At 34.2% G+C, this 26,107-nt stretch overlaps 1 protein-coding gene across 5 annotated transcripts in view; it reads right to left on the bottom strand.

Annotated features, from left to right (window-relative positions):
* LOC138697959 (vascular endothelial growth factor receptor 1-like) overlaps positions 1–26,107 on the bottom strand; it is a 157,429-nt gene continuing 131,322 nt past the window's right edge. For all 5 annotated transcript variants that reach the window (XM_069823576.1, XM_069823579.1, XM_069823575.1 and 2 more), the window contains 10 exons: positions 20,574–20,798; positions 15,657–15,825; positions 14,740–14,900; positions 13,251–13,411; positions 10,181–10,303; positions 9,909–10,038; positions 9,194–9,275; positions 8,053–8,158; positions 3,853–3,989; positions 1–2,069 (listed from right to left, as the gene is read on the bottom strand). In XM_069823576.1, coding sequence (XP_069679677.1) covers positions 1,745–2,069; positions 3,853–3,989; positions 8,053–8,158; positions 9,194–9,275; positions 9,909–10,038; positions 10,181–10,303; positions 13,251–13,411; positions 14,740–14,900; positions 15,657–15,825; positions 20,574–20,798 — 1,619 coding nt within the window. In that variant the 3' untranslated portion in view covers positions 1–1,744. The remainder of the gene's footprint in view (positions 2,070–3,852; positions 3,990–8,052; positions 8,159–9,193; positions 9,276–9,908; positions 10,039–10,180; positions 10,304–13,250; positions 13,412–14,739; positions 14,901–15,656; positions 15,826–20,573; positions 20,799–26,107) is intronic.

Here is a 26,107-nt window from a genome sequence, read left to right as displayed (position 1 = left end):
TACAAATTCAGAGAGTTGTTTTATTTGTATGAACTTCTGCAGTCTGAAAAGACACTACAATAAATTAATTAAAAACCCTGTATAGAATACAAAATCATTTATAAAACATATTATATACAAATAAAAATACAGTAATAATGAATATTTATGTCATGTAACGCTCAGTAGATTCAAATCGTTTTTTGGTACCTGTAACGAATTCTTAAACTATTAAACACTGAAATATTCTAGAAAAGAAGGAATGACTTAAAAAATTCAAGTGAGACTTATATCAGGAGTGATGTATAGCAAGGGAGGAGGAAGTCTGGTGATGAGATTATTTAGGTTTCCATTTCTTGAGAGAGGCCTGTTCTGTCTTACAAAGAAAATCTTGGTTTTTCCACAGATCTTGTAATTCAGTTAGCTCTCTATAAACTAGCATGACTGAGAGGAAAAGAGAAAAAATCTCTCCAAATTTTTGGTTAAGAGGTCCCTCTGTCCTCGCCCTTAGAGTACATCCTGCACTTTTTTTTTATTGGCGGAGATAATTATTGCAGAGTGATTATTCTTCATTAGGCTCTGAAACATATCCACATGCACACGAATGGACATAACGTCGTCTAAGCAGAGAGTGACCATTTCATTATTATTAAATGTCCTTAAATTTCCTGTGTTTCTTAATTAAAAAAATCCCAACAGATGTCTTCGAGATGGCAAATTTTTCCTTATGCCACTGACTAGAATCCACAACTATTTCGAATTCCTCCAAGGATATGATTATTTGCCTGTTATCTAGATTTTTTCTCAATGACAGGGCCTTAACTTGTCGTTATTTGCCTCAACTCTACAAGCAGGCTTATAGAGGTCGCTAGTGCTGAGAAGCATAGACCATTTAGTTCGTCAGAGACTATCTAGAGTGCACCATTGTTGGGATGTCACAGGGAAACCAGAGTACTCAGAGAAAACCCCTGTGTTGCCTGGACCACAGGCTTGCCCAACACAAGTTATACATTTAGGGTACAGCGGGATTTGAACCCAGGTCCCCTGGCATATAAGTCCAGCGCTCTAGCACTGAGCCACTGTGATTGTCTGTTATCCATTGTTGTAAGTGTAAGTTTCAATTTTGCGCTACTTCTGAAATGCTGTTCAAGATACTTTTATGAAGACCTATCAATACTTTGTGTTTAAGTATTACACAAAATGACAAGCCAAACAGACATACCATCAATTTGAGACCTGGAAAACATTCTATTAATTTAATTACTAAAATCGTAAAATAAAGAAAGTCTTGTCCATCAATAAGCAGTAGGTTCATCAATATTGGAGTCTACATCTGTGGAGTAATGGTTAGCGCGTCTGGCCGCAAAACCAGGTGGCCCGGATTCGATTCCCGGTCGGGGCAAGTTACCGGGTTGAGGTTCTTTCCGGTGTTTTCCCTCAACCCAATATGAGCAAATGCTGGGTAACTTTCAGTGCTGGACCCCGGACTTATTTCACCAGCATTATCACCTTCAGCTCATTCATATGCTAAATAACCTAAGATGTTGATAAAGCGTTGTAAAATAACTTACTAAAATAAAAAAAAAATCCATATTGGAGTCATGTCCGTATTCTAAAAGTATCAGTGCTGAAATACTCATTGTTTAACTGTAAATATGATCAAGAATTCCCATCTCTTCATAATTTTCGTTGCTTACATCCTCCATACGAAATTGCTGTGACAGATCTATTCAGTGGATCAACTAGAAACTAAGCAGGCAGTAAATTACGTTTTTTGTGAATGTGACATCACATAACTAGGATTTTCAAAGCTTGTTGGTGTTTTTGCACTCTGCCCCATATTTACGTAATTGTCTGGTCTTGGAGAGAACTTTTCAATTGATGGTTTCGTTCCTTGCATTTTTTCTTTCATTTTATTGGGAGAAAAGTCGAAAGGACAATCATCTACGTGGCCGGGACTGAAAATCCCGTCTTTTCCTCCCATATTTAGGTAACCTGGAGTGTTTCCGTCGCCAGGAAAATAGAACACACTGCTGTCTGATGATAAAGGTCTTACTTCTTGGCTTCCGTTCTTTCGTTGTGATCCAGGGCTGAAACAAAAAATGTACACAAACATTTCAGTCAACTGTACCGAGAAAATGAGTACCAGTACTGATTCGGTTTCAGTTTCAGGTGGCGGTAGTAACTTTCTCTTCTTCATAAATTCCACCACTATTCTTGGGCATAATATTCAGCCCCCATTACCGTACATTAACCAAGGACTCTTTCTACAGAGACACAACATTCATAATAAGTTAACCACCAATCATTGCTTTTTGTAAGCACTGTGAAATATATGTAGACCTACTTCACTGTTAATAATTAAAAAAAAATAATAACGGAGATTACTAACCATAAATTTCTGGGGGATTTGGATAGATAGAACCTTAACTTGGGCTGTTCACATGTGGTATGTATCAATAAAACTATCAAATTAGTGTATGTTTGAGATCCTTCAATCATTTTGTTGATACCAAAACATTGAGACTTGGTGTAATATACCTATATCTGAAGTATGGTGTATAAATTTGGAGATATCAAGCAAGGATTTACTAAAAAATATGCCATTTGTTCTAGAAAAGTAATACATCACAATAATATGCAACTGAGATCACAGAGAATCTTGTAGACATTTTTATAACAATAACAAAATGTTTATATACCGGTAGGTAGCCTGTACTGTGTGTATGTATATAAGGTCACTGTATTGTTAGGCCTAAGGACAAACAAAATTTGGGCTAGCAAATAACAGAAATGGAGGGAACTCAATAATAAATATTCCAGGTCCATCAGATAGAAATGTTCTAATGAGAGAAGTTGGGAAGATCTTAAAATATAATAGTATGATGATTGAAATGCAATGCAAGAAGTTGGTTTCACTCAGAATATGACATATTCAGATTTTTTTTTTTTTTTTTCCAAATTTTAATTAGCTTTCATAGTTCAAGAGTTTTGGTACAATTTATTGTTAAAAACCTTGTTGTATTGAAGAAGACTATTATGTAGTCTGCTGTGACATCATGTACATGACGAGATAAGATATATAATGTATGTATATTCACTTCAAAATGATTCGAAAAGAAGTCCCTAATAAGCATAGCATCACAATTTTGAAAAAAAAAAATTAAACCATGGCTCTTCTGGGAGCTGTTAAGGTTACCATATTTCTGTTCACCAAAATAAGGACATCTAAGACTGTATTTAGTTCACCACAAATGAAATGTCTCGTGCACGCACGCACGTGCGCACACACACACACACACACACACACCATCACACACACATATGCACACATGTAAATTATTCGTCTGGATTGTTTGTAGAAATGAAAGATCACCGAATTTACTTTAAAGCTGAATATGAATTCAAGTTTACATGAATATCTTTCTTCATTAAAAAAATTTCCTGCAGTAATTAAAAACCATTGTAAACTGTTCAAATATATTTAACACAATCTCTATTTTAATTTCAATTTCTGAGCCATGAAACACAAATTCTTACGTTTTTCCTCCCCTTTTATTAGCATCAATTTTATGAAAAATTGTAGGCCTAATTTGTGTTGTTTACTATAGTTTTCTTGATAAACTTGTGAATTTCAAAATTTCTGCCAACACCATTTTTGTTACTGACAAATTCTACCTGTACTCGTCGAATTTAAACTTTATTCATCAACGTGAAAAGTAGGCAATCTAGCTGTTCAACTAGTGACATGTTTCATAACAGAATACACACATTTCTTTGTCAATTGTAAGGCAGTGAATAAATTAACATTATCCAATCAGCTCAAGAGCGTGGATGTCAAATTAGAGAAAATATTGTAGTAGGCCTACTAACCTGTTCACGTAGTCATGACGGGACCCTGCCGGAGCCACCATGTTGCTGTAATTAGGGGCGCTCATCATACTGAGATAGTCGCTATGTGAGTTTCGTTCGTTCATATCAATATACGGATTATTCATCTCCTCGTAATGCTGTAACATTCCAGATATGTTAATAAGTATAAAATATATACAATCTATAATTCAGGATGCGAATTAAGATTTCTGATGGGGGGGATAAAATCCTAGATAAAGAATACCATATATAAAATTATTATTATCCTCATTCGATATGGCTCAATGCTTGGTCGCACTGAGTTAGGCTTAAGATAAGGTGTCTAATTCCTTAGTAAGTTATTGATTGCTGCCAGCTTGCCTATAATGATAATACATCAATATTATTTTCTTTGCTTAACAATACAATATCATCAAAATGATAGCCGTCCAAATCTTGGATTTAAAATATCGGCATCCTAATCAATTCAAATGAACAAAAAAGAAAATATAAATTAATGTTAAAAAAATATATATAATGAAATTTTAAAAAAGAATATTCTACGACAAGATTTGGTAGCTATCAAAACGATAAAAATTTATTGAAAATAAATAATATACATTGAATATTATAAAGATGAATAGAGATGGTGATTGATGATGTTAAATGAAGATTTTAAAATGGATGATGCAATTGCCTGAAGAGTCTTATCAGGAACCTTTAATTTTCTGAGGATCTCCAATGTGTACATATACTCTTATTAAAATAATTATATTTTGTGAGGAGGATAGAAGTTATCCCTGGCAGGGATGTTAATATGAATTTATGAGAGGGGGATAACTTTCCAACGGGGAGGGGGAATCCCCCTCCCCTTCCCGTTAATTCGCACCCTGCTATAATTAAAAAAATAGCATCACGAAGACCACACATTCTTTCCCTTACTTGTAACAAGTTTCGAAACAGTTCAATTCCTTAGATCACACCTTCTTTTCCTTATATTTAACGCGTTCTGAAACAGATCAATTCCTTTATCTTGTTATGAATGTTATTAACGTATTATTATTATCATCATCATCATTATTATTATTATCATTATTATCATGATCATTATCATTAGTATTATTGAATCTCCAGAGGCAAAGAAACCCTGTTTGACCATAAGGTATGTTAGAGTTATAGTTTGATACACAGTTAAAAAAATACATAGCATAAAATAATACTCTACACTACGGGAAAAATTCATACAATATTAATTCTACAAACACTTATACATATTATCTGCAAAGACTAACCTATAGCCTAAATATGTACAAATATCTACAGTCTAACAAAAATGAATCTTACAAAATTAACAAACTCTTTATAGCAACATTCTTTGCAAAATAATTTTGAAAAAGGACAGACGTAACAATATTACATTTTGAAAGGTGTGATATCAATGTAAATCTTCTGGGTTGAAACATTTCGCATTTAAACGCAAAGTGCTCCACAGTTTGTAAAGTATCTTCTCATACACACTGAAGTCCTTTCTCTGTTACAATTTGAAATCTCTGAAAATACCTTCTGAACTTCCCATGCTCCGACAAAAACTGAGTTATTATAAAGTCAGTGATAACTGATCCCTATCGAGTCAGTCAAATACAATCGGGAAATGTTTTCTGATTAGGGATTAGAAAGCTGCAGATTGGAATTTAGAACCAGTTTAGATTCGACCGGTCAGAAATAAACCAGCTAGGTTGAGCAGCCAACCGAATATTCGACTTTCAAGTGGTTACTCCTGATGTACCGGTATTGTGGGCTAGACAGAACACAAGATGCACGTAATTATAGTACAAGAAATTGACATTTTCCGGGTACACAACCGGTAACAATAGGAAGAAATGTACTTTGTCTTATTTAAAAAAAAAATATTTCAAAGTACCGGTACTCCTACAGTTGATTCGACACTATAACACATTATATCAGGGGTGGAAAACTCGTATTGTAAACAGAGCAGTAAGCATGAGTATCTTCATACAACAGCAACTGTAGTGGGAGAAGCTAAGCTCTCTGAAAGTGGCTGTTTTCCATCCCTGCATTATATTCTTTTTATTATTTTGAACTTGCAGTAACTTCTTAAGTATCGTTTATATTTTTAACTTTTAAAAGTTGCTTAAACAATGGTAGGTCTATAGTTTTCACAAAGAACAAGACGTGCATAAGCAGTGCATATTTTTCTCACCAATAAACCCTACCATATATGCTTTTACACCAGTATTAAGCATTTGGACTGAACCTCGTTCGATTTGTACAACCCGATAATCGAACATACAGTAGCGTGCAAATTAATCCGAACATGACATATTTTTATATTTTCTGTCATTGTTGGCCTCACAGCTGCTCATACCGCTTTAATTGACATCTGTAGTACGTGTAATTCCATTGTTGAAGGTCTGTCATTATTTTTTTATAATATGTGATATTTTGCCTGTCGTTTTGTACTTATAAGCGTTTCAGTTGTGTTGAAGACTTAATACTGCAATCCTGTGTACATTCTGTCGTCTTCACAAATGGATACAACTCCACGAAAACGTTCTAAAATTATAACATTAGCAGAGCATTCTTCTATGACACAGAGGCAAATTGCTGCAGAATGTCACATCGGTTTGGCTACTGTTAATTCGATCATAAAACGATACAGGGAGACTGGATCTATCACACCCCAGAAAAAAGGAAACTGTGGCCGGAAAAGGAAGACTTCACCTGCAGATGATCGTTTAATTGTCTGGAAAAGTAAATTAAATCCTAGACTAACTGCTGTCGACTTAACCCGCGAGTTAAACGGCTACCACTGGGGTGAATATTCACGTCACAACAGTGTGGCGTAGGCTTTTGGAAGCTGGACGAAGGGCTCGTAAGCCTATTAAGAAGCAACTGTTAACCCCTGTTATGTGCAAAAAACGCTTAATGTGGGCAAAATTATATCAATACTGAACAGTGAATGACTGGAAGAATGTATTTTTTTTCCGATGAGTCTCATTTCGAGGTCCACGGCCACCGTGTTTCTTACGTATGGAAAGGATCCGAAAAAGTAACAGCAGCTCATCTCCAACAAGCACCCAAATACCCCCCTAAAGTAATGTTTGGGGTTGTTTTACACATGAAGGGCCTGGAGCATTAATACCTATCAAGGGAATGATGAATTCTGACAAATATATTCACTTATTGGAAACCAGAATCGTACCCCAGCTGCAAAAATCATTTCCGGATGGTAGAGGTGTGTTCCAACAAGACCTGGCACCATGCCATACGTCTCGAAAAACTACAGAATTCTTCAACAAGAAGAATATTCAGGTACTCCCCTGGCCAGGCAACTCACCCGACATCAACCCCATTGAGAACTTGTGGTCAATTTGCAAAAGAAGAATGCAAAAAATGGATTGTTCTACAAAGGAGAAGATGATTTCTGCCCTCATTGGTGTATGGTTTCGCGATGAAGAAATGAAGAATATTTTTGGGAAATTAGTGGAATCCATGCCAAATCGTCTCAGAGCTGTTATTAGGAACAAGGGAGGCCACATAGATTACTGAGGTATGTCTTAGATCCTTTTTTTATCCTGTTTGAGTGTTTTTGCATAAGTAATTACGTTGTTCGGATTAATTTGCACGCCACTGTAAGTGTTTAGTGTTTATGTAAGATCAAGGATGGTTTAGAGCACAAATCTCACATAGAAAGAAATGGGAAGGGGGAAGAAGATTTAATCGTATGGACTTTTTTTTACTGGGCTCAGATATCTCAATACATTTCTACGACTGATGAACAAGTGAAATTTTGGTTGCTCATCACATGAAGTTTTGAAATTTAGTGTAAGTAGCTAAAACAATGCGGATTATTTAAAAAAAAAAATAAGAAATAAAAACAGATGCATAAAAATCTGAAAAAATAAAACAGATTATAATTAACGTGTAATTACAAATAAATATGTAAAATTTTATAGCTTTATGCATTGTATATTAGGAGATATTAATATTTTCTGAACTATTACGTTTTAACCTACATCTCTTCTTAATAAATTTCTCTACTGGACAAACGGTTCTCATACAAAATTGATTTAACTGAGTTGAAAAATGCATGTTATAAATCTGCTGTAAAATACTAACAATCCATTCACATAAGGGATGAAGTAGTTGTAATGTAACTTAAATCTAATAATAATTAAAAACTACAGAATTATAACTCACCCTTCTCATATTGTCATCTAACATAGCTCCTAACTGCTCTACTAATTCGGTGAAAGATGGTCGATTACCAGGAGAGGCATCCCAGCATTGCAACATCACCTGATAGCTAGAGGCATAATAATACGAGATTAAAACATACAAATTTGAAATAAATATGTGTACTTTGATATTGAATTTCAATATATGCACTTCGATTTAGTTAATTGAATACAGTAAAATTGTACTGTACATTATTCTGAAGTTAAAAACGTTATCCCAGCTTGTCATTTTTAATACGAATTCATGTGTGTTCGTGCTTTCTACAATGCTTTTCGTAATGGAAGTATCGGTAGGTTCCTTTTTTTTTTTTTTTAACAAGTGAAAAAGAGACTGGTACATCATTACAGGAAATTTTTCTCATTCCTAGAGACAGCTGTGGAATGGATCGAAAATGGATTTATTATCTGCCATACACTTTTCTTTCTATAAATAACTATGGTTTGTGTGTGTGTGTGTGTGTGTGTTTAAAAGTATGACATATTTAACTTGTGCGATTGTTGTAATTAAGAAGTAGGCTACTGTCAGTGACGATTAATTAGTTAAAAAAACAAAAACAGCCCCTAACCTTGAGCCAGTGACATTTTTCAATAAATGTGATTTGAGAAGCCTGCCTATCTACATGAAACATGTAGTAATTCGTGCTGTTTTATAATTTTAATTAAAAGTCAGAAATACAGTATTATATACAGGTATCTTACAGCTAATCTATCTAAATTAATAACACTGACAATAGATATTTTAAATATTATAGCTTCATTTTCAATACAATTCTTGCACATGCACTGGCAGATTTGAATTTGCAACATAATTACTAAAATTATTTTCTGTGTTAAATTTCGAAGAAACAAAAAATACCTGCTGATTTGAATTTGCAACATAATTACTAAAATTATTTTGTGTGTTAAATTTCGAAGAAACAAAAAATACCTGCCTTTAATATTGTCTAAACGAGGGCTATTTAACTACTAAACATAGCTTATGCATTTTCTATTCTTTAAAAAGGAAAGTCCATCCACAGATATAATTAAGCACCATTAACATACATGTGATATAAAGAATATTAAATTAAGAATATTGCGTAATTCCCAATAAACAGGCTTACATAGCATTTGTAGCATATGAAGGTTGTTGCATCCTGTAGCCATCAAGAATTTTATTATAAAGTCTCTCATCAGCTTCCATTCCTGTTGGAAAAGCAAATTAAGTTATTTAGGTATTTATATTACTATATTTTATATTATACAAAGTCCCCTATTCATAAATCGCCCCAATATCTCTGTCTATATTTAATGTCTGCTGTTTGCTTCTGTTGACGGGAGAACAAGTTTCGTTTGGCAGTTTATGAACGATATGATAACCAGTGAATCATATAAGCTTATCACGGGTGTATAACATCATGAACTTGATTCCAGTGAGACGTGTTGGAAGTCGTCAGTCTCTGTAATTATGCAATATTGTATGATACAATATGATGTGCTAGAATTTAAAATAGCACACTGGTATGTTTATTACAACTGTTATATGAAGCATAAAGGTTATAAACAGTATAAAAGAAAGTTCGAAAGAAAGTTTCACACAGGCAAAATTTTACAGGAGTGCGTGTTAAAGGTTTAGAATCCAATGATATTAGGTGCAGTATCACAATTTCTTCGGCGTATACTTAACGCCATTTATTGAGTGACTTTTATATTTTAGTAGCTTCTTCATATGTGTAAGAAATATACTCGCGCAAAAAACTATTTTTGTTAAAAGTGTAGCTTTGGACTATCTCATTCTCACCCCTTCACTTGGTAAAATAGTTGTGTTTTGTAACTAACCTGGGTAAGGAGTCTGGGCAAGAGAGAATAATTCCCATAAAACTATGCCGTAAGACCATACGTCAGATTGCGTGGAAAATATACGGTCTCTGATTGACTCCAGAGCCATCCATTTTACAGGCAATGGACCCTGAAAAATAATTACAAAATATTTCAAATTATATTTTATTATGTAAAATTACGGAAGAAGTGAAGAGAATGGAAATATCATCACCTCATTTAAAATCTAAATATTTAACTAAAAATGATTGGCATAGTTTAAAGACACTTACAGAACTCTTTTTCCGATAATTGTTTGATTTGTACATGCTCTTGGCCAGTCCAAAGTCACATATTTTGACGACATTGTTGTCAGCAAGTAGAATGTTTCTTGCAGCCAGATCTCCATGCATTACCTGCAAATAATAATATATGCATTGTTTTCATAGTGACGACGACAACAACAACAATAATAATAATGATAATTATAATAATAATAATAATAATAATAATAATAATAATAATAATAATAATAATAATAATAATAATCATCCTTACATTCTATATTGTACTCTGTACCTGCATTTCTAACATAGAGACAACGGTAAGATAAATTACATTTTTCCACAGTACTGGTGAATAATGCTACACTAATTATACTAGGGGCAGAAGAAATCGGCAGGTCTGGCGAACCCCTACTTCTCTACCCCGACTCCTACACCCCTCAGAACCTGCTTGGTGTATGGTCCTGTCCCAAATAACTCCATTGATACTTTTTCACTGCAGGAAAACTTAGAAAATAAATAAAATAATAACGTGGTTTGTAGTAATTACAAATAGGGCCTACATTCTTCACTCAATATTATCATTATAATATTTTGCAAGTTAAGTCATTTCACAAATGTAATAAAGTGTAATGTAAACCTAATATAAATCAAACGTTTGTATTTATGTATTTTCAGAATGTTGTGTTGAAATAGTAAATACTAAATAATGTTAATGCAGTATACTTACCAACTTTATAAATCACGATAAAATTAAACATTGAAGTACAAAATATTAATGTACCGGTATGTTTACTGATTGTGGAGTATGTATATTATTATAACATGAACGAGTTTCGTAATGAAAGCACACTTACGAATGACTTAGCTTACTGATTCTATGCGGTGAGTTTCATTCAGTCTTGTTTATGCGTCTGTATTATTGAAGTCCATCAACAATTCAATACAAGAAGTGTTGAAATAGCATATATTCAATGAAAAAAAGTCGATAAATATTCGCCAGTCACAGTTATATCTACTCAAGTTAATGTATTATTGACAAGCTATTAAATAATATTTCATTTTATGATCCGAATAATATTTTATTCCCAAACGTAATGTATTTTATCTAATTATAACTAACACTGGAGCTCCTAAAAATTTAGCAGTCAAGAACATGTAGTAGATTACAATATAATACTCCATTTGACAGAGACATAATTAGCATATACCAATTAAGAAATTTACCTTATTCCGTGAACAATTTCTAAGAAAATTAAATTAACTTAATAATGGTCTTCAACAATCTAAATAATGAAACAATTTTCCATTGTTAATGTCTTAAATAAACAACTTAATATACCATAAAATAAAATATTACAATATCTAAAAAAAATATTATTAATCTAAATGTAAAATTCCACATTATCTACATCTGTCCGTGTATTCTTTAAATAAATATATGTAAAATTAGGCTCCATAGGATCATTGTTTTACTGCTATTCGTCTTCCTTTTGCATAAATTCTCTGGACCGATCGTAAAGAAGCGCCACTGGCCTTTGACAGTGACTGTCTGCATTGATGATAGGACATTTTTAATGTCCTATTTTTAATTTCCTCGCAGTTCTTTCAAGAAACAGTGAAGTTTATAAACACCACCTTTAGTAAGGCTTCTGATATCAGCACCCGATTGAGATATGATAGCGATTTGCAGTACTCTGATGATTAGTAGCTGTTTAAAAATACTGTTTATTATGAGATATATTGTATTTACGAACAAAATGTAGCACAGTACTATCACAGACGAGCACTTGTCAATAACTAACATTCGAACGGAGCGACAGAAAGGTTTCTTTGTTCAGGTCATAAACCGCTAGAGAAAGTGTGGAGTGAGTTGTTTCCGTACCAAACCAAAAACCCGCCTATTGATATTGCCTGTACTATAGTAATTATGTTGGATCAATAGAGTAGGAGTTTTATAACATAAAATTGATTGTTATTGACGATGATTGCATGAAATTGAAATGGTATACCCACAGCATTTTTATCAGCTCTGACAAAATCACATACTACAAACATAAAATATAGAACCTATATCCACAAGCAATTCGCTAGCCATTAAGAGATGCCATCCAGCAAAAATTTTTTTTCTATTCATGTTATAGTTCGTTCGAATTCCACATTAACATCTAAAGTCAAAGGCAAGATCACCTTGAAGCCAAATGTTAAATTAAAGGCGGTAAGATGGAAAGGACAGCTCCAATTTAATTGAATCCAATATATTGCTTTAGCTATTCTAATAGAACACGTGGAGTAGATGTTCCCATAATGTATATAATGTATGTATTTAATATCTAAGAATGCGATAAGAAGAGGGTACACGTAGCATAGTTGTCACAACTATGCTATGTTTGATCATTGAATGAGCAGGCAGTATAAGCAACTGTCGAATGCATGAATATATGAGAAAAATTAATCAGTTGTGACAATATAATAATTTAAAATTTTTTCTTATATTTTTTGTAATATGAATTGTTATGACAATATTTAATTTGCGTTCGAGCAATCAGTGGTTCAAACAATTCGAACTGCCTAGTGATTCCTTTTTATCTCTTTAACAATGGAACTAGTTCAATAAATACGCATCAAAGTTGAAACTTTTGGAAGTTGAAACGAAGAACAACAAGCAAGCAAGCAAGCAAAGCAAACACAACCGAATCAAACCGAAACCCGAAAACGAAAACAAAAACAAAAACAAACCAAACTAAACCAAAACAAAAAAATTAAATCAAACCCAACAGAAACAAAATCAAAACAAAAACGAAACAAAAAAATCCAAACAAGTCATGTAGGCAACAAGAAAACAAGCAGGCGAACAAACATGCAAACAGACGATCAAATGAATGAGTGAGAGCAAGAACGTCTTATGGCAGAACTAATTGCACCACAAAACTATAAAACCTCCACAATAAATGAATATAAATATTTCAATTGCGACAATAATGAAGTTAATAATATCTTACTAGAAAGTTTAGTTTCAAGGTATTATGAATATAAAATAAATAGTTATTGCAGTACTATAATATACGTAACTACTCACCTTGCGGGAAGCAAGATATTCCATGCCTCTAGCCACTTGAAATGACCAACAAAAGAGGTCTTGGGAGCAAACTGGCCCGCTGCCTTTGTAATCTCCACGGTATTTGACACGCCATTCGGGTTGATCTGAACTACTGCTCAATAAACATTCATCAGGTTCACCTGCAGAAAAATAATTGCCTAGATCAGTCATCGGCAGAATTGTAGGCCTACTCACGATGACATCAGGCAATGCAACCAGCAATACACATGACATCGCATGGTTGTTGGTAGGGTAGCGAGCTCGCTAAGATATCAGTGGCATGCAGCCATCACAAACTTCACATTTACTATACCGTAACTTATGTCACAATAGCCAATCTCTAGATAGCGAATAAACTTTCATCTTTTAGCCGCGATCTTTGTTTTGATTTTGCAAGTTTCAATTTTGAAAAAAAAAAATGTTCGCAACTGTAAATGAAGCCAAACAAAGCCGTTATATTGGCATATTGTTCCGTGGACAGAATTTTAAAGAAATTTAAACCACACATGTCTTTGCACCGTGTTTGTAAATATGTATCACTCTGTAAATCACCTACTGCTTGCTGCATTTCTGTCTTAACCTTGTTTATGTCTACATATGATCAAAGGATTCGCAAAAAGTAAGAAATCGTTTCCATATTTTTAAAATCACCGAATCTCCAAAGCTGAATTTCTGTGTTTAGATTTTCTAACAGATGAACATAATTATTTAAATTTGATTCAGAAATATCAGAAGAAGATTGTAAGCATGGGAAATGAGGGAACTGTTTTTCCCTCATATTTGATTTCCAAATATCTATCATTGTAATGAATGATCGCACCATATCGTAGGCTACATATCTACTACATTTTGCTATTGCCCTTCATACTGCAATTTACATTTAAAATGTCCATAAATTCATGTGATCTTTTGATGCTCTTCTGATATACATTATAATGACGTTTAATATTGCGTTGATAAATGCCCTTTAAAACTTTCGAGCACAATAAACATATACTATTGTTTCCATAAGCACAAGAAAAATAAGTCTCCTCCCATTCTTCTTTAAACACACTTTTCCTCTCTTTGGACAGAGCCAAGCTTAACTAGCTATGTATTACGCCACTGGTAGTTGCTTGCACAATGTACACTGCAAAGGGTTGGTTGGGTGGGGGATGCATATTCCTTGCCTGCCCCTGCAACGTCACTTAGTAACAGGCATTGCGATGACATTTCTGCCGACGGCTGGCCTAGATTATACTTTCTACCAACTACAAACACCAATATTGTCTATAATTAGAGCAGAATGTAAATCTAGTATAATGTTTTCAGGTGCGTTAAATTTTTTAGTGCTGTATTCCAAACAAACAGTGACATTCCATCCCCTTATTATCATTACCATCATCATCATCATCATTATTATTATTATTATTATTATTATTATTATTATTATTATTATTATTATTATTATTATTATTATTAACCGTACCAGTCGGAGACGACACAACTGTCATATCACTGCCAATGGGCGCCATTTCTGCAGAAAGTGGAGATAATGGAGATAAAGGTGCACCAACATCCGAATTAGAGCCTCCAGAATGATTGCCACCTGCAAGACTGCTTGTGTAAGACAGCAACCGATGTTTCAGACTGTAAAGAAGAATTATGTTGTCTTAAAAACAAATAAAAAAAAAATGTAGATTAACCTATTTGGTGTCAAAATTTGTGTTCATATTTTATCTTTCACATTTATTTAAATAATTTAAGATTTAAAAAATTTTTTTTATCACTTATCGAAAGTTCTTACTTTAAGAAACAATAAATTGGTGTGTAACAATATAAAAATGTAGTTTGTGTGTTTCAATTTATTATTTACATATATAAAGCAGGCGTGTTCAGCGCGGGCAGTTTAGCCTTTAAACGAGGTGCAACAGTGACGTAGAATATCTTTTAAGCGTGTGTCTGCATGCGATTCTGAAATTATACATCACTGCTGCACCTCGTTTAAAGGCTAGAAATGCACGCGCTGAACATGCCTGATATAAAGTATTAGATATCCTGATATCTTTATGAAAGTTAAATAGTATACCTATAGATCTACTTATTTGCTTGGCATATAAGAGCTTAGAGTACGAAACTTTTTTTTCATGAAAAATGACGAATTTATGAAATCCATTCAATTAAATGAAATGTCTTTATTCTTGATATACAACCAAGTTCACATATTTAAGTTAATTAAATATAAGTCACATCTATGCTTCTCAATGAACCACTTCCGACTTTTCAAATGTGCACGACCAGAAATCACTAATTTATGAATCAAAATGATTAATAATATTCAAACAACTAGTAAGCACTATTTCCTTAAAGTATTCATATTTATACCAGTTAGTTGATTAGCATTACTTTGTCTTGCTCTTTGCAGATTGTGCTCTTGCAAGTTTATCCATGCCTAGGGCTAGATTAAGCTCTCCTGTAGTACGATCCAACTGATCCACAAAGTCATCCCGGTGTCTGAGGAGATAGTTATGAAGGTTGCCATAGCGGCAATATTCTACAATAACTTGTAATTCCACTGAAAAAGAAAATAATTCAATTCCATTAGCAACTCCTTCGTAGAAAATGTCAATAGAGAGATATACAGTTGCAGAAAAGGAAAGGCCTTATTGGTCTTTTTTCCATAATTTAATTAAGGCCTAATATTAGTTTTTCTAATGAAAATTGATGCATATATATATATATATATATATATATATATATATATATATATATATATATATATATATATATAATGGATAAACATAAAGACCAATTTAAATAACATTAAACTTGTGAATTCGAAATCAAGTAGTGAAACAAGTGGGCAGTTTCAAATACTTGGCGTGTGCTGTAAGTAGTAATATGAGGAGAATAGCAATGACAAAGGAGGCTTTTAATAGAAAAAAAAGAGCATCTTCTTCTTTTGTGTTATAATTTCATTTCTTATTTTTTCTCGCCGAGATATCCTTGCAGATCTATTAATTTTATCTCCTTTTCAGATTGATTTGGTGTTTTCCTGTAAGTCTAATACTATTCAAACTGTACTGGGTTGAAAACCGTTGTTAAATCGTTATGGTGTGAATCGAGCTATTTAATCACTTCTGGTCTTTTTTTTTTTTTTTTCTGAGACTGTACTTCAGTTAAAATTGATGATCTGCTAGTATTACAGTGACAATACAATATGCTTTAATAATGATGTAACTGGCGTTAGTGAGAGAGTATTTTTGACAAGATGAGGCCCAGGATTCGCCATGTGATTACCTGACATTCTCATTACAGTTGGGGGAAATATCGAAAAAAACTCAACCAGGTAATCAATCCGAGCGGGTAATATATCCACGCCCGAACATACCCTTCGAACCAGTGGCAAATGTCCCTACCATCTGAGCTAAGTCGAGTCAATGCTAATACTAACATTAATAACAAAATAGGTATAATCACAATGTTCAATAATAATCCTGTACACGAAAGCCCTTTGAGAGCCAAGGCCTATCATCTGTATATCATTTTTATCTGTAGTACCTAATCTCATTACAGGTTTTGATTTATCTAGAGAAATTCAAAACTCGAGTGGATTTAACTGACTGTTGTCCACATCTGTAGAGTAACGGTCAGCGCGTCTGGCCACGAAACCAGGTGGCCTGGGTTCGAATCCCGGTCGGGGCAAGTTACCTGGTTGAGGGTTTTTCCGGGGTTTTCCCTCAACCCCTCACGAGCAAATGCTGGGTAACTTTCGGTGCTGGATCCCGGACTCATTTCACCGGCATTATCACCTTCATTTCATTCAGACGCTAAATAACCTAGATGTTGATACAGCGTCGTAAAATAACCCAATAAAAAATTATAATAATTGACTGTTATACGATTAGAAGAAAGTATATAAAGATTAGAAGAAATAAAGTAAGTTACTCTAATATAGTACAATATTAATTGACTTACTAAAATACTAAACTGTCTTGAAAATGTATTATTGTACCATCTCATCATTACAATTAATATTTCGCTAGATGCCAGTGGTGTGCTATGATAGGCTATTTTTTGTTACCAGTTGTGCCAACTATACAATCTTTATTGAACTCTATGAACGATTACTAGTGAAGAAGGCTCTGTTGATTCAGTTTAATTTTTATTATAAGAATTGCATTCCACTTCAATTATCAATAATTATGCAATCTCTGACTATCCAGTATCTCGTACAGCAGAATGTATAACATAACTTAAATAATATAAACAAGATAAATGATAGAAAAGTTTTAATTAAGGACCTCATCTCATCTCACTACATCTCGCCAAAATATTGTGAAAAATTGCACAAAATCGTAAAAATTGTAGAAAATTACTAAATTGTAAAACTATAAAAATTTGTAAAAATTGTTATTGTAATATTGTAAAATTTTGACTTGTTCCACATCTTAAAGCTTCATAGCTCATGTAAGATCTATGGAATAAAATGAATGAATGAATGAATGAATCATTTTAAAAGTTACAATTATTGAAAGTACAATGTTGGCAAACAAAGAAACAAATGCTAGGGAGATGATAAAAACAAACAAATGCAAGGGAGGTGATACAAACTGTAGGATAAGCAGCCATGATTGGTTGAAGCACGTCGTTTCGTACCATTTTATTGGTCAAAAGTAGTATGACGTAGTAAAAGTGTAATAGTCATTTTAATCTTGTTAATCTGGAACACTTGGTAGATCCGTATTCATGTAGTAGACCTACATCACAGATGAAGTCTAAGACGACAAAGTCATAGATAAATGTGTTAATTCTACGAGGAAACGGATTGTTAAAAAAGCAAGTTAATCATTGGATAATTATTTTAATTAAGTGTGAAGATTTAGTAAAAGAGTAAGCTGGATACTTATTTCTTCGAGATTTATACTTTTACTTTTGCATCTATTCATTTTTCAATTCATAATAAAATGCAACAACATTAAAGAATGCATAAAAAGGGAAGCTTATACACAGGTGTATCAAAAATACGTGTACAAACTTCAGGTATGGGTTCCTTACACCAAAAGAAGGAAAAAAGTTCATATGAACATATGTCCCATAATCCTTTGTTTCCCCGTTAGGAACTGTTCAACACATTGGTACACTCATAATGTGCCAACACACAAAACTCATAACCAATGCTCGAAATGTCCTCCTCTTGCTTCTAGACATGCATGCACTCGTCGAATCATGGACCGTCGCACCCTTTCAAATACTCCGGGATGATGTCGAATGATTTCGCAGGCTTCCATGATACGTCGATGAAGAGTTTCTTGATCCGGGATGTCTGCTCCATAAACCAATTGTTTAAGGTGCCCCCAAAGATAAAAATCTAAAGGATTGAGGTCGGGAGAACGTGCTGGCCATTGAACTGGTTCTCCTCTGCCTATCCATCTGTCATGGTAGACACCAGTCAGTGTATCTCGAACAAGGCGACTAAAATGTGCTGGAGCCCCATCATGCATGAACCACATGTTTTGTCTTATGTTCAGAGGCACATCTTCTTGCAGTAATTCTGGAAGAGTGTTTTGGATAAAGTCCCTGTAGATAGCACCTGTAAGATGTGCTGGTAGAACGTATGGACCTACCAGACAGTCACCTACAATTCCAGCCCACACATTAATCCTAAATTGTTGCTGATGTCTAGCCTGAAATACAGCACGAGGATTACGATCTGCCAATACGTGTTCATTGTGGAAATTGGTAATTCCATCTCTCCCAAACGTTGCCTCGTCTGTAAACAAAATGATGAGACAAACAATGGATTGGCTATTTGTGCTAGAAACCATCGGCAAAAGTTCTCCCTTGGTGGATAGTCGGCAGGCGAAAAGCCCTGCACACGTTGCAGATGATACGGATACAAGAGCTGCTCCATGCTGTACTGTGTGATGCCACAGCCAATTGTCTTGTACTGATACCTCGATCGTCTTCGACACAGTGTAAAATGTCTTCTTCGAGGTTCGGCGTACGAAGAACTCTTGGTCTTCCTCGATCACCAGTCTGTGGTGCAACGGTTCCTGTCTCAGCAACGCGACGATACATAGCAACAAAGGTTTGATGATTCGGTTGTCTTTGGTCTGGAAACGCCATCTGATACAGCTGTACAGCCTCGCGTCCATTACCATTCGCGCGACCATACATAAAAATGATGTCAGCCTGCTCACGAAATGAATATCGTCCTGCCATGGTTGAACGAAACACGTTAACTCACTCCACGTTCACAATTGCAACGTTGAAGACAGACTAATGACAAATGACACATGTAAACAAGTCTCCATGGCAACACTTCGCCATCTGCAGTCCATTTCTGATACAACGAGTCACAGCCGTCTATGAATGAGTGCATAAAGAAATGAAGTTTTGAGGTTGGACCTCAAAGGCCATTGAACGCAAACTTTTAGTAATAAATGAATAACGGAGAAACAAAGGATTATGGGACATATGTTCATATGAACTTTTTTCCTTCTTTTGGTGTAAGGAACCCATGCCTGAAGTTTGTACACGTATTTTTGATACACCCTGTATTATGATTCTGAAACTGAGTTTTAACTGAAATTATTACGGAATTGTATTATACTAATACACGCGCAATAAATTATTGTCTATTTTTATGTAGATCATACTGGATAAGGGGAAATGGGAGAATCACACTACAAGATACTGTTCGGGATTACTGTATTACTATGAGATACATCTGGAAACAATTTCTATTGTAGATTCTCACTGAAGCAACTATACCAATAGGACATTACTATTGCTACTGAATGACGTATTTTTGTCTACGTTTTTAAAACTCTTCGAATTTATAACGAGAAATGATAGAAATAGATTCACAGTATACAAGATATGAAATTACTGTATTACTATGACATATCTCCTGGAAAATAACTGTCTATCAGTCCCTATTGGTCCAGATTAATGTAGTTTTACCATAGTCTAGTATATACAGTCACGAAGCTCAATACATAGTAAATATGCATCCATAGATAGTTGCTAATCACTAGGATTGCTAATATCGCCTCATTATTGACAATGCGAAATAGTACTGGGACAGTCTATTGTTCCTAGCACCCTCACAACTCAAACTTCGTGACTGCTATACTCATATTAGACTGTGGTTTTACTGTAATCTTACTTTACTTATGTTTTTCTGCGTTTTGACGAATTTACAGTTAAAAATAACACAATTTCTCGACTACTTATATAAGAAAATAAGACTTTTATTATGTAGCCAAATGTATCGCTAAGACGTTGATTATAAAAAAGAAGTAAAAAAGTACTCACTTCTCGCGAGATTCTTCGTCGAGGCTCCTAGTAAGTTTACAACATTAAGATGTTTACCAAGGTGAATCATGATTTTAAGTTCCGATGCCAGTGCTTTGATATAGGAACGGTCGGCACCACTTCTTATCATTTTCACAGCAACAGTAGTTTTCTCTTCATGATCTAATATTCCCCAGGCTTCAGCTTTCATTACTACACCAAAGGCGCCGGCTCCCAATTGCTTACCTTGAACAGTGCAACAGCTACAGTGTTTTGCAAATTGATTATTAAAAGGAATGGGTTTATGATAATATATAGGGGAATAAACATTTGCAAATTATTAATATTGATCAGTGTTCAAAGCAATGTAAAATCAACAACACAAGTTTTTTTCAAGAAAGTAATCGGTATCATGGAAATGACACAGCTTTACGCGTTTCGTAAAAATTCAGTTCTCTATTATGTTTGAAATCGTATTTCTACTATTTCTGATTTATTTTATTGAACTACACTTCACTAATGACAGGGACTTCCATTTGAAGACATTTACTTTAAAAAGTTCTTGGTTTATATTATACAGAGCGTTCGAGCCGAGATGTTCACTCACTACCGGTGGCCTCGCAGCCTCCACATGCTATAAGGATCGCCCGTCTCCCGTCAAATGGTGACCATAATTTGCGGTAAAATAAAACTCATAAGACTGAAATAAAAGGCTTACCTTATTCTAGTAATTTCTGGAAATGGTGACCCTTGGCATTCAAGTATGCTTGACATCGCTTCAGCGCATTCCTGGACACTTCCTGTAGTTCATTTTCACTTATGTGATGCATTGCACGGGTTTTGTACGGTTTTAACTTCAACAATTTAGTGGCGTGTTGAACTGAAGTTTTTGACACCCTACTTCCTGGGCTAATCTGCGTAAAGATTTCTGAGGGCTTCCTTCTAATCAAAAACCTGTTTCATCTAATGTTTCCTCAGCTAAGACCAGTTATTCACTCAGCGCTTCTTATTTTGAACCGAATCTGTCTCGTTAAATTTCTTTACAAGTCTATTTTTTGTTTTCTTGGCACAGGACTATCAAGGAAACGATGACAGAATTTAGGGCAATACGTTCTCCACGTATATTTCACGAAAGTCTTGCATATAAAAATGCTTTTCTCTATACTGTACATCACAACACAAACGCGTACAACAGAGACGCATTCAATACTGACTTGACAGCCGTGGAAATCTGCCATATTAGCAAGAGGCATAACGCTGGGACTCGCATCATTCCCGTCCGCCAACCAATTTTCATTGTACTGGGGAAAAATCTTGGCTCGAACGCTCTGTACATATGTATGGGAGTTGGAAGACAGACGAAATTGCTGTAAAATAATATCAGGAATGATATGCTTCATGAATATTTCTGTGTTCTATTAAGTATTGATAATAAAACTTTGTGTTGTGCTAGTAGACTATATTGTAAAACTCTTCTGTATATATTTCAACTAGACTGTGACTATAATTAAGACTTTATAGTATTATTAAGATTATAATTTTTTTTCGTTTAACATGTTTCATATTCTAGCTGTAAAGCAATGTACGAATACCATGTAAATACAATACAATACAAAAGTTATTTTAGTTCAATTTTTTTTTTTTTAATCCAATGCCACCAGGTTGTCTTTTCGACATTTCTGGTCTTCTTTCCTGGCTGTGGCTTAGTTGTAATCCACTTCTGAGGTTGGGGCACCTGGAAGGCGGAGTTACATTAAGGAAAAATTCCTGTGCTCTAACCGGGAATCGAACCCGGGACCTCATGAACTATAGCCAGAAGCTCTGACCACTAGACCATGAGGCTGGTCTTTAGTTCAAATATATAAATGTTTATAAATATACTCTGTTAAAATTTTATCGTAAAAATCGTAATAAGTTTATATTACAGACACACAATCATGACAAGACGAAATAATAATTCAACATTAGTAGAACCTAAATGTTGAAACATCGACTGATCTAAAGCATAGCATTAATTCTGGCCCTCGGTTGTATAATTCTGTAGAGAAATTACATCCAGAACTTCTAACATGTAACCCATTAACATATAACAAGAAAATTAGAAACGTGTCTTCAATTTGATTAAATATATTTATAGCCTATGTGAATGAATTAATCAGCGTATATTATATCCGTATTCTATAATTTCGGAATATATATATATATATATATATTTTTTTTTCCATAAATTGTCCTATTATTCTTCTCTATGTTAATATTATATTATGTAATTTCATTGTAGCTGTAATTTTACTTTTAGTTCCTATTTATTTTATTTATATACAGTATTCCTCTTATAGTCTAGTATTAATAATATATCTGAATTGCGACCAAACATGAGTGCTGCTTATTTGGTCCTCAGATTTTGTTAATATTATTGTACCCTCTTTTTTGTTGATGTATTATTTTATTTCTATTTCTAGTGTTGTAATTATATTCTGAATTATTATTATTATTATTATTATTATTATTATTATTACTATTAATTGACATTATTTTAATAACTTCATTGTACTTTTATTGTCATTTATATCATTGCTGATGTTTTTGTTACCGGTATATTCTTTGTGCTGAACTGTAATTGGCCACTGGCTGTTGTACAGCACATTAAATATAAGTAAACAAATAAATAAGTAAATAAATAAATAAATAATTATTGAGATTATTATTATTATTATTATTATTATTATTATTATTATTATTGTTGTTGTTGTATAAATGCATTACATACATAACCAGTTGAATATAAAAAATGTGATGTTAAAAGATTGGAATTTTGTATCGTTGTTTTCACGAAGAAGAGTAATTAAGCAAACAAAATACCGTTAATAACAAGGCAACCAACGAAATTTTTATTGTGATACCGGTATGCAAAATATGATAGTGTAGCATTACTTCAATGTCCAATAGAAAACGAAAAGGCATACATTTAAGTTTTATATTTTATGGTAATACCAGTTCTTCTTTATGATTTCACAACTTGGACATTGAAAGGAAATACAGTATTACCACAGTCTAGTATATACAGTCACGAAGCTCAATACGTAGGGAATATGGATCCATAGATAGTTGCTGACCACTAGGATCGCTACTATCACCTCATCACAGACAATGAGAAATAGTACCGGCAGTCAATTGTTCAGTGGCGTATACTGGTTAAAGGGTTTGGGCTACCGCTGACCCTATTATTACACAAAATATATCTAACAATTACTTTAATTTTAATTACTATGGTAAAACTAATAATACAAAATTATTACATTATGTCATATTATAAACTTTTTCTTTTGTAATTTCCTTGGGCTACCGCTGGTAGCCCGCAAAATACGCCCCTGCTATTGTTCCTAGTACTCTCACAACTCAAGCTCGTGACTGTATATACTAGACTGTGGTATTATTGTACTACATTGTTATAATACAGTCAACCGAAGTGACATTGTTTAAATCAGCAAAAAGATTATAAATTAAATAAAATCTGAAACGAACTTCTAATAAAAGAACCAATATGTACCGGTACACACATTCAAGAGTTGATGAGATTCGGAAGAAAATAAACATGGAAATAAAATACTTCAATCGAAAATAAAAGGAAAATAATATTGGCAAACCACTTAACTGTTGAAGAAACTCATAAAATCTGAACAGAAAAGTATTTTTCTAATTAAAAAATGAAGAGGAATATTTCAATATAAATTTGCAAGTTAAAATATGTATTAATTACAAATTGTTTTCATTACTAAATTAACATACTTTGAAGAATAACCCCTCATATTACAGATATCAGGTGTTTGCCTGTTAGGTTGATCGAAAACATTCTAAATAGTCGAACTGTGTTCATGGCGTAGTCCATGTCGGCCGCTGTGAGTCATGCTAACTGATAACCGGTTTCGGATGCAGTTGTGTGTGATGCTAGTTTGATAAGTAAATTGCTCTGCATGTTGTGCAGCCTATTATTGTGTAAAATGGCGAGAATTAGATGCAATTTAGAAAAACATTGTAATTTACGTCAGTGATGTGAGAAAAACGTTCTCGTAAATCCTGCAAGAGGAAATATGGTGCATTAGGTACGTGAAGTGCTTGGCGATAGAATCATTTGCAAGAGTTTGTGGCCTTCTATACCCCCGGACATAAATTTCTGTGGCTTTTATTTGTGGATTACCAATAATCAAAAAGTGTCGGCAAACAGTCTACATAATTTGGAGGATTTAAAGGAAAATATTAAATTTGTCAAGCGGTTTTTGCAATATTGCAAAATGAATTTCACGTATTTTTTTCAACAGAATTGACGCATGTTTAAGAGCAGAGAGTGAACACTTAGATCATTTGATGTAATCATGTACTATTTATTTATAATAAGTTTTTAAAGTTGAAGCAGTAATTAGGAGAGGGAGAGACCGATTTATTAGCGAAGTGATATCTCCATATTTTTATTACATGTATTCGCGGGGATGTTCTGGCGACTTCGTTAGAATTAGCTTCCTCACACAGGTGTTTCGTCACTTGTCAGCATCGGATAGATTTAGGGCCACCTTGAGCGGGGTTTCGTATAGAGACTCGATGAAGCATAAAACCCTAAAGTTAGACTGGACCCGTGGGAAAGATACTGCCAAGCTCGGGTTTTCCAAAGAACGGGTATTCTTGTGAGATATACAAACTAATTTGAGGTTATGGGAAATCCAAAATTTAAATTTAGAGATGACATATTTCGCGCCCAATAAGAAGAGATCTTGGTCCAGCTTATGAGGTCACTTTGGACCAATAGGGAATAGATTTTAGGCCAGTTAGTGACGTAGTTTTTAACCAATAGGATAGTTAGTTTTAGCGTAGGATAGGTTTCTATAAATAAGGGTGACGGGGAGCGGAGATAACGACTACTATTCCGCTTCGGAGCGGAGATCAGCAAAAACAACTTCACATCGTGTCGGCGGCCCTACATACAGGGCACAATAACTACTTCGTTTGGTGTCGACAGGACTACTATTTCGCTTCGTGTCGTAGTGTACGGGACAGAGTATTGAATTTATAGTATCGGATAGAGCTTATTCAGAGCTGCAACTGAGTCGATACAGAATTGCGACCAACGATTGAATTATAAGTCAGCCGGAAATACATACTCTAGGGTTTACCAAGTGAATACGACAATAAACTTATAGTTTTGGAATTTACACTGCCTTTTATATAAGTAGCCGGCTTGGGATTATTCCCGACATCAACCTACACCACAACCGTACCTCGGCTACCCTGAGTGAATCTCACGCAACATCGAGACGCACCCACCCTCAAATGGCGCCCAACGTGTGGTCCCAATAACCACTCACCCTCAATTGGCGTCCAACGTGGGAACGCAATAACGACACCCACCCACAAAGTGAATTATTAAATCAACAACATTCGAGCGACGCAGAGCTTAGCTGACGGCAGAACACTCCTGGATCAACCTGATGGACACACGTTATTTCACTTTTATTATGTTATTATCAAAAAGGGTAAAAAATGTTTAATAATAGGTACTGGTA

The sequence above is a fragment of the Periplaneta americana genome, chromosome 4, assembly GCF_040183065.1.
Source record: "Periplaneta americana isolate PAMFEO1 chromosome 4, P.americana_PAMFEO1_priV1, whole genome shotgun sequence".
Taxonomy (NCBI): Eukaryota; Metazoa; Arthropoda; class Insecta; order Blattodea; family Blattidae; genus Periplaneta; species Periplaneta americana.
Note: the sequence above shows the minus strand (reverse complement) of the source record. Positions and strands in the feature narration are given on the sequence as shown.